The sequence below is a fragment of the Sardina pilchardus genome, chromosome 2 (assembly GCF_963854185.1).
Source record: "Sardina pilchardus chromosome 2, fSarPil1.1, whole genome shotgun sequence".
Taxonomy (NCBI): Eukaryota; Metazoa; Chordata; class Actinopteri; order Clupeiformes; family Clupeidae; genus Sardina; species Sardina pilchardus.
In genome coordinates, this window is record NC_084995.1 from 27805322 (window position 1) to 27822553 (window position 17232).

Here is a 17232-nt window from a genome sequence, read left to right on the forward strand (position 1 = left end):
AATTCTGAAGGGTTAATGGATGTCGGGCGAAATTTGCGATGGATGCCGAAGTTTAATGAACAGGATCCAGATACTTTCTTTTCGTTGTTTGAACGTGTTGCAGATGCAAGGAATTGGGCAATTGTTGATCAGTGTTTGCTTTTGCAGTGCGTCTTAACAGGTAAAGCCCAGGAGGCGTATTCGTCTCTGTCTGCCGATGATTCGAAAAGTTATGATAAAGTGAAATCTGCTGTGTTGCGGGCTTATGAACTTGTTCCAGAAGCATATCGCCAGAGATTTCGCACAGGTGTTAAACTAGCTGAGCAGACGCATTTGGAGTTTGCTAGAGATTTGCGGAAGCATTTTAGTCGCTGGTGTTCAGCAAGTGATGTTAAGTCGATGGATGATTTTACGAATTTAATGCTTGTGGAACAGTTTAAATCTTCTGTTCCAGAGCGCGTTGCAACATATATCTCGGAGCATAAGGTTAAAACGCCAGAGGAAGCCGCTGCGCTGGCCGATGAATTTGTGTTGATTCATAAAACTAGTTTTCGTAGCTTTGGTAGTGTGCAGAATACAGGGCAGGGAGCTTATAGAGTGTCGCCTAAATCTCCCATGCCACCACGAAAACGCGAGACAGACCTGGTTTGCAATTACTGCCGTGAGATTGGGCATTGGAAAGTTGATTGTCCTGTGCTTAATAGTAAAACAAGGCAGTATAATCAAGGGCAGGCTAGACCGACTGTTTTAGTATCATCGTTGTCCATTAGGCCTGAAGGGGAGACTGCTGATATAATAACTGATTTGGCTGCAGATTGTTTAATGTCCTATCTGCCTTTCACTACAGATGGCCGTGTTTCTTTGTTGGGTCATGATGATGTTCCAGTGAGAATCTTGCGCGACACGGGAGCAGTGGATTCTTTTATTTTGCAGTCTGTGTTGCCTTTTTCTGAACATTCTTACACTGGAGATAATGTGCTTATTCGTGGCATTGGAATGAGCACAGTGTCTGTTCCTCTGCACAAACTTAACATTCAGTCTGATTTCGTGCAGGGAGAAGTGGTTTTGGGTGTTCGTCCAGCGCTGCCTGTGGATGGAGTTCACATGATTTTGGGCAATGCAATTGCGGGGGAAAGGGTATGGGCTGACACTCCTTCACCTGTCGTTTCTGTTCCCCAGTGTAGGTTTCCAAGTGAAGAGGACTCTTCGAATGCGGTCTGTGTGGTTACACGGTCCATGTCTCATACCAACGAGTGCGCATCGAACGCTGGTGATCAGAGGGAGAGCTCAAAGTCTGTGTTGTGTGTGCCTGATTTGTCCTCTTTGCCTTTTCCCTTGTCAGCCAAGGAGTTGGGCGAGGAGCAGTCTGAGGATCCGTTGCTGGCTGAGTTAATTGCTAATGCACTTTCTGCTACAGACGCACTGAGAGCAGCCCGTGGATATTTCACTGATGACGGAGTTTTGTATCGTAAATGGGTGCCACAGTGGGATGAGTTTGTGGGGGAGCCTATAATTCAGGTGGTGGTGCCAACAAAACATCGTAACTCAATTTTGCAGGTGGCCCATGATTACTGTGGCCATGGTGGCGTGAGGAAAACCTATGATCGCATTCTCAGACATTTCTTTTGGCCTCGTGTTAAAAGGGATGTGTCTGCTTACATCAAAACGTGTCACACATGTCAAGTGATGAGTAAACCTAATCAAAAGCTTAAGCCTGTTCCATTGCATCCAATTCCTGCTATTGGAGAACCATTTGAGCACCTGGTTATTGATTGTGTAGGCCCTCTTCCTCGATCGAAAAATGGTAGCAATTACATATTTTCCATCATGTGTTTGAATACTCGTTACCCCTTTGCATATCCGTTGCGCACTATTTCGACTAAATCTGTACTTAGAGCCCTGTCTCAGTTTGTGTCGATTTTTGGAATTCCTAGATTTGTGCAAAGTGATAAAGGCTCAAATTTTACTTCTCGCATTTTTACCGAGGTTTTGAAGCAATTGCATATTAAGCATCTCACGTCTACAGCTTATCACGCTCAGTCACAGGGCTCTCTTGAGCGCTTTCATCAAACTATGAAGTCGCTCTTGCGCGCGTACAGTGTTCAATTAGATGCGGACTGGGAAGAAGCCCTACCGTGGCTTATGCTTGCAGCTCGCGAGGTCGTCCAAGAGAGTACGGGTTTTAGCCCAAATGACTTAGTTTTTGGTCATAAAGTTCAGGGATTTTTGTCCGTGTTCAGTGAAGTTGGAAACAGAACGGAACCGCCTAAAAGCCTTGAGGCTTATGTGAACAGTTTCAAGGATCGACTGTTTCGAGTGCGTGAAATTGCAAAGAAAAATCTGGAGTGTGCGCAACGAAAAATGAAGCGCTTGTATGACCGCACAATTGAGTTTCGCTCTTTTGAAAAAGGGGATCGTGTCCTTGTGCTTCGGCCTTTAGTAGGTTCACCGTTTGAGTCAAAGTTTGATGGTCCATATACTGTCCTTAGAAAAGTATCTGATGAGAATTATTTGGTTTCCACTCCGTCTCGCAGGAACAAGTCCACCTTGTTCCATGTTAACATGATTAAGCCATACTACGAGTCGGGTTGTGTTACTCCTGTTTTAGCTTCTGCTCCAGTGCTGGTTGGTGGCCCAAGTAATGAAACCGAGGGTGAGCTTGTTTCGCCTAGTGATTGCATGTTAAGGGGGCGTTTGAAGAATTCAGAGTGTTTGGCCCAGTTGGACAGCTTATTTGCACATTTGCCGCCGTCTCAACGGGCGGAACTGATCCAGCTCATTCACGAATATTCAGGGTTGTTTGGTGACACTCCATCTCGCACAACATGGAGTGAGCACGATATAGACGTAGGTGACTCTGCCCCAATTAAACAGCGTTTTTATCGTGTGTCCCCAGACAAACGAAAACTGATGGAAGCGGAGATTCAGTACATGCTCGACAATAATATCGCAGTGCCGTCTTGCTCTGAATGGGCCTCACCATGCATTCTTGTTGCCAAATCAGATAACACGGTTCGGTTCTGCACTGATTATCGAAAGGTGAACAGTGTCACCAAAAGTGATAGTTTCCCGTTACCCCGAATTGAAGACTGCATTGACGAAGTCGGTCCAGCCAAATTTGTTACTAAATTGGACCTTTTAAAAGGTTATTGGCAAGTGCCGCTTACTGCTAGGGCACGGGACATCTCCTCCTTTATCACACCATTTGGCCTATATTCGTATACAGTCATGAGTTTCGGGTTACGTAACTCGCCCGCCAGTTTTCAGAGACTGATGAATCGCGTCATATCTGGTCTAGATGGATGCGCTGTATATCTTGATGATTTGGTTCTTTGTAGTGATACTTGGGTTTCGCATTTGCAGAAGCTCAAGTCAGTGTTCGATCGTTTAACCGAGGCGCAGCTTACGGTGAATCTGGCAAAGTGCGACTTTGCCAGAGCCACGGTAACCTATCTAGGGAAAATTGTTGGAAACGGTGAAGTGCGTCCGATTCATGCGAAAATTGAAGCTATTCAGCAGTATCCGCCTCCCGCTACAAAAAAAGATTTGCGCCGATTTTTGGGTTTAGTGGGGTTTTATCGGTGTTTCTGTCGAAATTTCTCAACTGTCATGGCTCCGTTGACTTCTCTTTTGAAGGATGGGGAGAAGTATGAGTGGACATTAAATTGTCAGAGGGCGTTTGAAAATGTGAAGTCTGTTCTGTGCTCTGCTCCTGTTTTGGCCGCTCCGCGGTTTGATAAACCTTTTTCGTTGCAGGTTGATGCCAGTAACGTCGGGGCTGGCGCTGTTCTAATTCAAGCTGATGATCAGGGAGTCTTTCATCCCATTTGTTTCTTTTCGAAAAAGTTTTGTTCATACCAGCTGCATTACTCGGTAGTAGAAAAGGAGGCGTTAGCTCTGATTTGGGCTTTACAGCATTTCGCTGTCTACATTAATTCTGGCGTAGCATTCACTATCTTCTCTGATCATAACCCTTTGACCTTTTTGAATTCTCTGAAATGTCCGAATCAGCGTTTAGTTCGTTGGTCTTTATTTTTACAATCTTACTGCTTAGACATTAGACATATTAAGGGGACCGATAACATTGTGGCAGATGCTCTGTCCCGTGCTTAATTGTGTAATGTTGTGGTGTGTTTTTTTCCATCTGGATTTTGTTCCTCCTTCTCCATTCTTTACTTATTTCTAGGCGCTGTGATTGCTGGGTGTACATCAGGGAAATGAGTGCTGGGCTTTGCACTAGACCAAAGTTGACCTTCCTTCGAAAACTACGATCCCAGGCTCTTCGTTTTCTTTTGAGGGGGGGCGTGTAACGATCCTGAGCACTGCCGCTGCTCCTGCGAGCGCTCATAGGCGTGGCTTCGGCGCTGTTGAAGGCCGCACCTGATTTGCTGCCTCTTAAAAAGCCGGACTTCGAAAAGATGGCGCGCGGGGCTACTAACGGCTGGTGGCTCCCTACGTCTGCCGTCTTTGCCTTTGTTCTTCATTATGAGTTTATCCTGTGTTTGATTTCTTTTCTTGCACTCATGTTGCGTTACACTAACATTGCATGCCGGCACTGCTTAACACAACTGACTTACTGACTAACCCATTGTACATAGTTTTCCTTCTCTTTAAGTAAATTCTTTAATTATTTTGGCAATTCCGTGTCCGTGTCCTCCTTAGTTTGTTACGTTCTGAGCCAAACGTAACAAACACATACGCTTGTGGGTTTCATCGTCAAACTCGAACTGCTCTCCAAGAGAGGTTGTCATAACAAGACCACCAATGCCGACAGACAACATTTCTATCCGTAGCACTGTGTGAAACTTACCAGATCAGGCTTTGGTGCTGTTCCATGGTTCTTAATGATCGCCTCCCCACCCCCATCCCCCCCGCCCAGTTGACCTGAGTTAGCCTTACATAAGCACAGCCTTGGCTCTGCACAGCCTGGATGAACTGGTCAGTGCTCGCAGTTCCACTCTGGATGAACTGCATGTCATGAGGGAAAAGGCCACTGCTCTGAGTGCCGCGTCCCCGCACTGCCCCCCCCCCCCCCCCCTCGCCTGCTATAGTGGTTTGGGACTTGGGAACCATAAATGAATCATGAGTGTGAGTTCCTCAAGAGTGGAAACGTGTAAAGAGAGGCTGGCGGTGGTAAACGGCATCTCCTCCTTTGCCTCCGTGCCGCTGCCCCTGACACACATCTAGTCTGAGGAGAGAGCACTCCACCACCAGTCCACCCAGGCTGCGCGGCGCTAAGCGCTACGCACAGTCCAATGGCTCTTGGATCTTATGTTTGTTTGGGGAATCTGTCGGGCAAAACAGTCAGACTGTTCTCTTCATATGCTGCGTGAAATTACCAGGAGGCCTATCAGCGAGGGATGTCGTGTGTCCTACAATGTTGAAGATAAGCGTGGGCATGTGTGTCTGTATGTGTGTGTGTGCGTGCGTGCGTGCGTGCGTGCATGCGTGTGTGTGTGTGTGTGTGTGTGTGTGTGCATGTGTGTGTATGACAGCCTGAGGTCAGGGTGACCCTTTTGTTTAGGGAAGTGAATTATGTTTGTATTCTTCATTAAAGGGCCTTGATTAGACAATGACTAATTATCCCTCAAGTATAACTGCTAACAACAGTTGCTGTATCAACCAGAAAAAAACTGAGACATCTGTGTTCATTAGTATCAAGTCAAATGATGCAAGGTATTCAAATGTTCTTTGTGTGTGCTAAAGGCATGTAGAGAGGAGGGAGGAAGGCACCATTCTCATCCTATCCACGATATGTCTCTTCTTCCATGCCCAAATATGGACTCATGTGTGCCTGTTTTATGTTTGATCTGTTCTCAATGCTAAGAGTATCATATTACTGTAATAATAATATGGCTTTCATAATGAAGCCTCCACTATAAGGGATGAAAAATGGTCCCAATCTTTCTGCTTAATCGTTCTCTTCCTTCTCTGCAATGCAGCTCACGTCTCCTTGTCTTTGGCAACCTACTGTAGCTGTTTTTTCAGTCACCAGAATTACTGTGCTTGATGATGATCTGGTTAGCTAACCTAGCAGGACAAGGTTGCATGCAGTAAATGACTATATGGCCTTTGCTTGAAATATCCATTTGATTTTTTTCCTTAGACGACCGGTCATTGACAGACTGTATTCATAATTTAAAGGGAATCCCAGATTAATTTAAAGCTGGGCATTTTGGCTAAGCATGACCAAGTTATCTAATGAATTTCATTAAACTCAATTAACGTATTTACACTGTGCATCAGAAAGAGTTTGGAAACGGTTAAGGCAAGAAGCATTTAGCGATGCCTAAATCAACAGTCAGCGCTAATTGACTCTAAAGAAACAATTACACGCCTCTAGGCCTAGTTTCTTCAATATAAATTAGCTTTTGTAATGCTATGATTATTCCAAACCTCCTGAACCGGAAACCGCTCTGAACTGTAAGAGTCTGAGACCACAAGGTGCTATGCACTGCACTGCACTACAGAGCAAGAGCGCTAAATGAAATTCACTTGTTTCCAGAAATCCTATCTCCTGTGCACCAGGCAAAGTGCTACAAATGAGGGGCCACTGCAGCGACATTCCTTCAGCACAATTTATACTGTATATTTCTTCCAAACATGTTCTTCATTGATTTCCTTTGATTCTTTTATGTGGGCTGTAATCGTTTTTAGCTCTCGTAGTAGATTTGTCACTGTTTATTACGCAGAGGGCATTTCTGGTTAAGGGGCAGAGCGTAGCGTGGAGCGGTGCGGCTGCCGAGCGTGGCGGTCAGCGGGGGGGCCGAGAGAGCGGCCCTCTGGACCGGCGACTCGTGTCCTACCTCTCACGTAAAGGTTGGCCGGGGCGGAGAAGCGCACGCCCTGGGAGTTGGACGCTACACACTCGTACTTCCCCTGGTCCATCTCCTCGCTCTTGTCAATCTGCAGGGCACCTGGAGAGAGCCACACACACACACACACATACACATACAGAGAGACACACACACACACACACACACACACACACACACACACACACGCATGCACGCACAGACAGGGAGAAAAAGAAAGCAAGAGAGGGAAAGAGAGAGAGAGGGAGAGAGAGAGAGAGCGAGAGAGAGAGAGAGAGGGATAGGGGATGGGAGAGAGGGAGAGATGGAGGGGAAGAGAGAGAGATGCCAGAGATGTTAAGAGAATGCCAGGCAAGTAAGTGAGGTCAAAGAGAATAAAGAAACAGAATGAAGGAGTGAGTGAGGGTAGGTGTAGAAGAGAATAAAAAGTGATAAGTAAGCATACAGAAAGAGAGTGAGAAGAGAGGAGAGAAGAGAGAGAAAGAGAGAGAGAGAGAACAGCATATGAGATTAATAATTCATTCATGAAAACTCCTTATTTAAACTAGAAGCACTGCATAAACTGCATCTCATTAACATTTCCACAGCCACCAGACTCTTTAGCTTTAACATATTTATCCCCAGCTCAACGCCGGCCAGAACCCTGGAGCTGCGTTCCCCTTTTCAAATCAATTAATGTTTTTAATGCCAGCCTCTGCCCTCGCCCCGTGCGCCCCAGTCCCTTCCCTCTCCCCCCACCATAATTACTTTTCTTTTCAAGTCAGTGTGACTGTCCCTGCGTCCCATGGCAAATGGCTCGCAGCTCTCCGCACCCCCCCCCCCCCCCCCCGCCCACTCACTGCCCGCTAAACCCCCCCCCCCCCCCCTCCGCCCGCCCGCCCGCTTGCCCGCCTGCCCTTCCCCCACCCTGCCGCCAGCAGCATCGCGGGCCATCTTAGAGGATGTCCAGAGGAGCAATCACACGCGCGCAGACAAGCAGGATTAGCCCGACTCCAGCTAACCGCTCTGGGGAATCACTACCCGTTGGGTGCCTCTGACGAATTTTCACACAGCGAGATAGGCACTAAAAGGCTCTTCAGAGACAATGGGGACTTTAAAGCAATGTGACCGAAATGGTAATGCTGGCAGAGGGAAAATGCGGCATAGCAAGACTGCTTTGTAGTGTGTGTGTGTGTGTGTGTGTGTGCGTGTGTGCGTGTGTATGTGTGTGTGTGTCTGTGTGTGTGTGAGTGTGGCTATCTGTATCCTTGGACCAAAGACACTGCTTGTGATGCTCCATTCTATTCCTCCCTTTTAGTCATTGAGGCCTAGCAACACTTCTAGCCAATTTTTTTCGTGTTTGATCGCTGGAGGGCTCAATTCCACAATTAAAGGCATAGCTCTAAATGACAACAGCAAGCAAGTAGCTACATGCTCATCCCTGCCTGCCAAAACACTAGATTTGTTTAACATTTAATTTACTCTATTGACAGATGTTTTTATACAACAATTAAGTGTTATTGCATGCCATCTCTTTTAATCAAATTGTATCTCGTACCATTTCATAGCGAATTAATAAATAATGTTGCAGTCTGAAAAAGAACACTGGTCTTAGAATAGGCAGAGAAGAAATGGCATGCTTGTCTGGCTAAAACTGAATCCCCACACACACACACAAACACATATTCTCTCTTCCCTCTCCCTCTCCCTCTCTCTCTCTCTCTCTCTCTCTCTCTCCCTCCCTCTCCCTCTCTCCCTCTCCCTCTCTCTCTCCCTCTCTCCCTCCCTCTCCCTCTCTCTCCCTCTCCCTCTCCCTCTCCCTCCCTCTGCCTCTCCCTCTCCCTTTCCCTCTCCCTCTCTCTCCCTCTGAGATTACAATACGATCTCCTGCACGGCTTTGATTGAAAGCTGGGTCTGTCAGCGTCCATCTCGCTCTGCCGTTCACCTCCGCCGGCCTCCGGGTTTCACCGGCACCGGCGCCGGCCGCCTCTGCTGCGAGTGGCCCCGCCCTGCCCGCGCGTACGTACGCGGGTCCTGATTAAAAGAGGCCGCCGGCGGCGCTCATGCCCGCTCATGCCCGCTCCAGCTGTCTTGCTGCGGAGATGGGCTCGGCTGGCGGGGGCAGCGCGGCGGGGGCAGCGCGGGGCAGGGCGGGGAGGGGGGGGGAGATTGATCTGCAGGCCTCAGGTGTGGGCGATAACAAGAGAACAGACGGAGGCGAATACACCCTCAGTGCACTAGGATGTAACAGGGGAGAGGGGGGAAGGGGGGGGGGGGGGTTGGAGAGGGGGGGGGGGTGCACGAAGGTCCCTTGCCGTGGTGATTTGTAATCAACCAAGTCTCATACGTGATTGCTCACTAGCCGTGCCTCCTACTGAGTCTATATAAACACTCCTCTCACAATCTCTCATTCATATTCTGGACTGTCTGCTAATGCAGTAATATGAAAGGTATTCTCTAACACAGTGGTCATATAGTCTGCCTAAGTCTGACAGACTGTTTTTACTGTTTGTTCTGTGGATACGACGAAAGCTTAAGAAAATCAATTGAGACCGAAACCTAGCCTCTGGTTAGGAACTCTACCACTATCTCCATTTCACTCCCTCTCTCTTCCTGTGTTCTCTCCCTTCCCAAACACAACCTATCCCCTGTTTCTCTGCCGACAGCGAGATCATTTGAAGCTACAGGTAACAGCATAGCCATTGATTTTTTTTTTTGGGGGGGGGGTGCAATTTACAACAACACTCAAGGAAGAAGTTGGAAGGCAAAGTTTTGTCTCGTTAAGGCACATGCTTCCTATTGAACCGACTCTTTCCTCGCGCTCGCCTCAGTCTCTCCCCTGCACACGTTCTCCCTACAGCACACAGTCATTTTTTGATGGTTGTTTGGTTCTTTCCCCGGCAACAGATCCCCAAGGAATACACCAAAGCTGAATTCTCAGCCTGTCTTGACAAGACGGCACAAAAAAAAAAAATGGAGGAAAGAAGGGAAAAAAATTCTTGACTGGTACAACAAACTTGCTCATACAGACAGGGAACAGAAATGGAAGACAGTACAGGAGCAAAAATAGAGAAGAAGAGGGAGAGAGGATCTTGGTGGGGGAGGTCTGTGACTGAGTGGTGTGGGGATGAAATCTCATAGATAGAACACCCGAGTGGTGAGAGACTAATTTACCGCTGCAGCTCAGCTGAACGGAGGATTTCAACAATTCTATAAGGATCTATATGCTGGAACTGGAATACACTAGTGCATAACGAGTGCATGAGGTGAACTATGTCCTTCCAGTTAATATAACAAGGCCTCCGGGGCTGAGTCTTTATATAGAAACATACACTTTTCATCTGAGTATACTGTTTATATATCAGTGTACAGTGATATCTGAGTGTACAGTTTTTATCTGAGTGCACAGATATGAGTGTACAGTTTGCATATGAATGTACAGTTTATATATGAGTATACAGTTTATATGTGAGTATAGTTTATACTGTATGAGTTTCCAGTTTATATCTGAGTGTACAGTTTATATGTGAGTGTACAGTTTATATATGAGTACAGTTTATATGTGAGTATAGTTTATATCTATACAGTACAGAGAGTACAGTGGGTGGACAGAGGTGAAGCTACTGGAGTGTGACTCAGGTGTGGTGGGAAAACAGTACTGTATGTCATTCCTAAATGGAACACTATGCATATGGGCTGTAGACAGGGAATGGCATTGTGAGAAACGGCCCTATTTGATTTGATTGGAGTGCAGGGTCTGTGGAGGCCAGCTGGAGATGGGGAGTTTGATTATGGTGCAGCGGGGCTGGAGGTGAGCGAGCGAGCGAGTGCGGCCGAGTGCGGGCCACAGCTCCCTGCTCCAGAGCCGTACGTGCGAGCCTCGGGCTGGATGCCTCTGGTGGCAGCTGCCATCTGTCAGAGTCTAATGCATTCATAAACGCTGCCGCCCCACATGGCCAGGTACTGCACTCTCTCTCGCTCTCGCTCTCACACGCACACATACACACACACACACACACATATATACACACACACACAGGCACACACACTCACAGGCTCTCTGTCTCACGCACTCTCTGCCCCTTTATACAGAGAGGCACTTGAGGAAATTACTGTTGAGTATTGCGTAAATTATGGTTTATTTGAGTGAATTACAGTTATAATCTCATTGTTAGCAAAAAAAAGAGGTAATTATGATGATCAAATGGCGGTGAAAGGGTATTCTTTTCAGATGGAAAAGAGAAGAAACCAAAACAAGGGGGCTGGGGGGAGGGGGATCACATGGAAAAGAAAGTCCACACAATTCCTGCTCAAAAGTGAAAAAATAACGTGACCTAAAGCTCTCTACAAATGGTAGGTGCTGGCCGGACCATTTAGCTGATAACAAAGCGAGGCCTCTTCTATTGGGGGAATATTAAATGGCGGAACTGGAGCGGTCGGTCATGCTCTCCGTGACAGGCTCCCACAGGCCACTGCCCCTGCACAGTGCGCCGTGGCCTGCCTTCGCCTGACAGTCCAGCGCTGCTGCTGCTGCTGCTGCTGCGCTGTGCCGTGCTGAGCTGTGCTTCGGCTGATGAGAGGGAATAACTAATGCCCGCCATTACAGTGCCTGTTCTCCAGCGAGCAGCTCTGCTCCACGGGCTCCGCTGCTGCAGCCTCCCTTGTCTGCTCTGCTCTGCGCTGGAGGACAGGACTAACGGTGGACCGCAGACAGGGGGGCTTTGTGATTTTGGATTCAGCAACAGAATGCTTTTGGAGAGCCGGCTAGATCTGTTTGAAAGAGGGAGCCTGTGTTTTGAAAGCTTCAAATCCAACCTGGATCACTGACTGTATAAGGATGGTCTTTGGATGTGTTATACTCAAGGGGGCAGGAATATCCCCGGAAGTAGAAACACGAATTGAGCTGGTGATCAACCCTCTGCTAACTCCCATGGACGGCCATAGATTGCAGATTTTTTTGTGATCCGATAACTTCATGTAACATGTGCCCTGTGTCGCCCTTATAGCTTCTGTATATTCTATATAGGGTATCGAAGGCCATGACGGAAAGTCATTCGCAAGATCAGTGAAAAAGCTTGTAGCCTACTGTATGATAGGGTAAAGCATTACCTAGAGGCAAGTAAACATAATAATAATCCCATCTCAGACGAGTTGCAGCAATGTGCAGGATGGCTAACGTCACAAAGTGAGTACGAGTCTGCGCAGTACGATGGAAAGTAAACAGAATTTTGTTTCAGCCCCCTCCCATTGAGAACAACGGAGTCAGTTTGTCCATTTCTTTTAGGTCTATGGTTACACTGGATGGGCCCTAAAGACAAGGGGGACAGACATGATCAACAACAACAACAACAACGCTGTCTGAGAGCGATTTAGTCCGTCTCTGTGTCTGTGTCTTGCAGGGTCATGTAGAAAACACTTTTCTTGAGAGAGCAGAATTAGACAAAGCCTGTTAACGTTCCCTACGCCCTTTTGTCAAGCCTCTGACTCTAAGACCGAGACACTCTCTCCCTGAGGAGGTGGTGAGAAACACACAGTCACACAGAAACTCTTCAGCGCACAGACTCTCACACTGCAGTGCTGTATTCTTCAAACAAAAGAAACAGAGAGATGAGTATAATTATGCACATACTGACTTCAGGGGCATCAAAACAAGGGGAGGATGCAAAATGGCCACCAGGCATTGGATTGAGTTCAAGAATTAGCTGCTACTTTGCCAATAGCAATGGTAATAATAATTGTTGTGCTATAAAGGCTATATATTTTAAACAACAACAATTCTACCGTGGCCCATGTACGGGGATAAAGTGGGAGAGAGCATGGAAAGAGGCAGTGCTAGAGAGTATGTTTTTATCACTCATATCATTTCAGTGGTCTGGGGGAGCAATGGTCGGAGTTCCAAGTCAGTGAGAGGAAGAGGCGATGGGAAAGAGTGATTTGGAGGGAAGACAACTGTCAGGATGACATGCATTTTTTTTTTTTTTTTCTAGATGTTATCATCCTCAGCAGAAGAAAAGGTAGTTTCAGGGTCAGAGAGATACTCACCAAAGACGCCTGAAGATTACAAAAAAAAAAGAAAAAAAGAAGAAAAAAAAACACACACACACAAAACAAAAAGAACAGAAAATGATAGCTTTTAGCGGTGCTTGTCAGATGGAAGTGGAGGTCATGATGTTTTGCCGTCTTTTGCTTTTGATAGTTATTTTGATGTTTTGTTGTTGAGAGCCAAGGAGCCATGAAGTACTACAATGGGTGTGTCAATGGAGATTACACATGTCTCAAAAACAATATGCAAAGCAAACCAAGGAAGCGGATGAAGCGTTAGTACGTACAAACTAGCAAGATTTGTTTTTTTAATTGATGAATGTCAAAGATGGATATGTAAGAATAATTTGCAGAATCGTTTAATATTCTGGTAATGGCAGTTGCACAAAGCACAAATAATATTGAATCTTAGAATTTAAATCACTACAGTCTACAGCAAAGCGGTTACTCTTGCAGGACTTACACCAAAGCTCCAAAGGGACTGGGTTGTGGAAAGCAAAGAAATTAAACTTCATCACCACCAGCCCATTCCGGAAAATTCACACCAATAAATTAGCGAACATTACTCCACTGTCTGGCATCCATTTGCAACCTGTTTCCCATTTTGCCAGCACAAGTCACATGCAGAATTAATATCATCATACTCCAAAACATCTATTCCATTTCTGGCACAAAAACATAAAATAAAGACAAAAGACTCATAGCGGCCATGAATGTGCAGGCGCGGCTCACCTGATCGCAGCAGCTTGATGCGTCCACTGCTGGCGCCGGGCTCCACGGGCAGGAAGTCCTTGAACCAGGAGATGACGGGATCTGGGAAGCCGCTGGCGGCACACAGCATGGTGGCCGTGCGTGTGCGCTCCACCACCTTCAGCTGGGGGCCCATGTCTATGGAGGGGAAGCCCGTTGGAAGCATGTCCTCTGCGGGGGGGGAGAGAGAGAGGAGGACTGAGCATTAAAATCCTACAGCGTTGTGCATGCATGACGACACACGCCTAATCAAAGTTCAAAGACATGGTTCTAATGAGGCTGACCATGTCCATATAGCATGGATCATTAATTTATATGGCATTTAGCTCTGTGGTTAATTCAAATGAGGTATTAATGTTCTGCTTGAGTTTTTTAAATGAGTGATCACACATTACATGTAGTTCCTACCGATATGTTCCATACTGCACATGTAGTTCCTACCGATATGCTCCATATTGCACATGTAGTTACTACCATACTGCACATGTAGTTCCTACTGATATGTTCCATATTGCACATGTACTGTAGTTCCTATTGATATGTTCCATACTGCACATGTAGTTCCTATTGATATGTTCCATACTGCATATGTAGTTCCTACCGATATGTTCCATTTTGCATATGTAGTTCCTACCGATATGTTCCATGTTGCAACGGTGAATGTGTTGAAAACCAAGACCTACAGTATTCCTTGTGCACAACATACTGTGTGTAATGCTTAGCTGCAGCACACTCTGCCTGGAGATAGAGGATTATCAAACATGGCTGAGTGACTGTCTATCCATTACACGCAGTCAGTCTTGTGTGAATATTTCTGACTCATGATAAAGGTGTACAATTCCCACCGTTTGAGGCTGATTTTTTAAAGCTTTTGCTGTCAAACTCTACCTCAACTAATATTAAAGTAAGACTGTGATTAAAGCAAAACCCTTGACAACCTACATTATCTTGCTGCCTCGAAAAAGTGCTGAATCGTTTATTCCAAAATAAGAAGTCTACATGGTTACCACCAGCAAGCGATGCCTTATTCAACAGTACTATGCTGAAACTCAGGCTGGACAATTCTACAGCATTCCAAGCTTCAAACGCACAGGAAAGATGCACACAGTTGAGTCCAAAAAGGTGTTAAAAAAGCATGTCACTTTTTGCCAAGAGCAAAACAATTACAGTTCCAAGAGAAGCAGAGGCTTGCAGCAGACACAGCTCTTTGACATTTTGACAACGTGAAAAAAGCAGCGAGAGTCCAGCTCAAGCCACGCACGGTACGGGCTCCCATCCAAAAAAAAAAAACAAGCCTCTGGATCCCACATTGTGATAATCTCACACCTGCAATGTCCATGAAAAAACAACAGCACACACACCGTTTCCCTGGTGTGTGTGTCGTCGCCAACATCAGTATCATCATGCCACTATATACGCTCAGAACCTGTGATTAGGAGCCGCTCGCCCGCGCTTTTAAGAAATTATTTAGTTACTGTTTTGGTCTTAAGCACTTGTAATGTTTGAGTCGGTTCGACAGGGAGTCTCCTACGGAGCGCTCCCGACATTTCCGGAGGCTGAGTGAGACAGCAGGCAGTCGGCCCTAACATTAGAGGTGTCAGCCGTAAATTGCGGGGAGGAAGAAAGCCGCTCTCCTCCAAGGCTTAGCTGAGTGCTGTAATTACACCCCTTCCTAATCACTATGCACAAATTCACCTCGGCAGCGGCAATGTCAATTACATGCATTACGAATAAAGTTGTGTGTGTGTGTGTGTGTGGGGGGGGGGGGGTGTACCCTCCAAGTAATGATTATTTGCTAGCATTAATTGAAAATGTACACAAACAATAGAGCAGTGAGTGAGTGTGTGTGTGTGTGTGTGTGTGGGAGGGGGGCGCTGAGGAAGGAGGAGGGGGAGGGGGGATTGTGTTTAAGAAAATGTGGATGTAATGTCTGAAGGAAAAACATCAGTGGTGTACGCACTGAAAAGGAAAAAGGATGACTATGAAGACAAGAGTGTGTGATTGAGTGTGCTTGATTGAGTGTTTGTATGTGTGCGAGAGACAGAGAGACAGAGAGAGAGAGAGAGAGAGATAGAGAGAATTCTTGTATGTGTGTATGTGTGTGCGCTTATGTGTGTGAATTTAACAAGACTATAAAATGAGCATGAGCTGTGCCCAGAGAAACCAGCTTCACGCTAAATCTCCCTAACGGAGCCTGAAGAGAGGCTGAAGAGGGACTGCCTTGCCTCCGCCTCTCTCCCTCTCTCTCTCTCTCTCTCTCTCTCTCTCTCTCTCTCTCTCCTGCGGACGTCCCTGGTGCTGATGAGGCAGCCGCCGCCTCATTTGGATTTCATTTAAGCTCAGTTTGGTCAGTCTGGCTCGCTCGCGCACACAAGAGCACGCAGCGATTTAACGCTCCCGAGCAGCGCCGAGCGAACTCTTCAGGGAATCGAGAACGAAGCGCACCGCACAGCCGCACCGCTGGCGGCGAGCGACCGCAATTTTTTTTTTTTTTTTTTTTTAAAAGAGCCATTTCGGCGGCGAGATGAATATCATCACGCTCCCATCACAGAGTCAGCGGCACAATCAGAAAAAAAAAGAGACCTCTCCTTCTGGAACGACATGTTCTGATGATGTGTGTAGTCATCTCAAAGAAAGGAGGGAAATGTCCCAAAGGGAAGAGAGGGGATGTGGGGCTGACAGGGGTCAACACCGGCCCCTCTCCCGGGGACGGGCGGCACTTCTGATCATGCATATAGAACGGGGCTTTGAAAGGGAGGACTCATTAAGGCAAATGTATTCCCTATCAGTCAGGCCTGAGCAGGAGATTGAGTTGGAGAGAGAGAGAGAGACAGCTAAGGATGGGCAGTGCAGGCAGTGGGCAGTGCTTGAGCACAGCATTTCCACTGACCGTCTAGGGGCATGCTGGTGAATGTGTGTGTGGGGGGGGGGGGGTGTGAGTGTGTGTGTGTATGTGTGTGTGTGTGTGTGTGTGACTGCGTGACTGTGTGTGTGTGTAGGGGGGGGTGTGAATGTGTGTGTGTGTGTGTGTGTGTGTGTGTGTGTGTGTGTGTGACTGTGTGACTGTGTGACTGTGTGACTGTGTGACTGTGTGACTGTGTGACTGTGTGACTGTGTGACTGTGTGACTGTGTGACTGTGTGTGTGTGTGTGTGTGTGTGTGTGTGTGTGTGTGTGTGTGCGCACGCACGTGTGTGTGTGGGGGGGTGTAAGTGTGTGTGTGTGTGTGTGCGTGTGTGTGTGTGTGTGTGTGTGGGGGGGGAGTGTAAGTGTGTGTGTGTGTGTGTGTGTGTGTGTGTGTGTGTGTGTGTACAGTATGCATGTGTCACCCTGACCAATGCTAATTACAGGCTTGTCCTCATGTGGGTGAATCAGCACTAGAGAGGAGATTATGTGAAAGACAGAAAATGAGACAGAAAAAAAAGAGAAGGAGAAAGAAGGAGAGAGTCGATGACCATATCCCCCAGAGTTCCATCCCCTCCATGTACACAACGCCAGCACTGCAGAATGCTGCTCTCCTCTACAACTTCCCTTCTAGTCTTTTCCACTCCACACACTCACATCCATAAACACACACACACACACACACACACACACACACACACACACACACACACACACACACAGTCACACAGTCACACAGTCACACACACACACACACACACACA

The 17232-nt window shown here is 46.9% G+C and overlaps 1 protein-coding gene across 2 annotated transcripts in view; it reads right to left on the minus strand.

Moving 5' to 3' along the window:
* LOC134068495 (receptor-type tyrosine-protein phosphatase S-like) overlaps window positions 1-17232 on the minus strand; it is a 79129-nt gene that overhangs the window by 39879 nt on the left and 22018 nt on the right. For both annotated transcript variants that reach the window (XM_062524155.1, XM_062524147.1), the window contains exons 6-7: window positions 13548-13736; window positions 6786-6896 (exon numbers count right to left, since the gene is read on the minus strand). In XM_062524155.1, the coding sequence (XP_062380139.1) occupies window positions 6786-6896; window positions 13548-13736 (300 nt within the window). The remainder of the gene's footprint in view (window positions 1-6785; window positions 6897-13547; window positions 13737-17232) is intronic.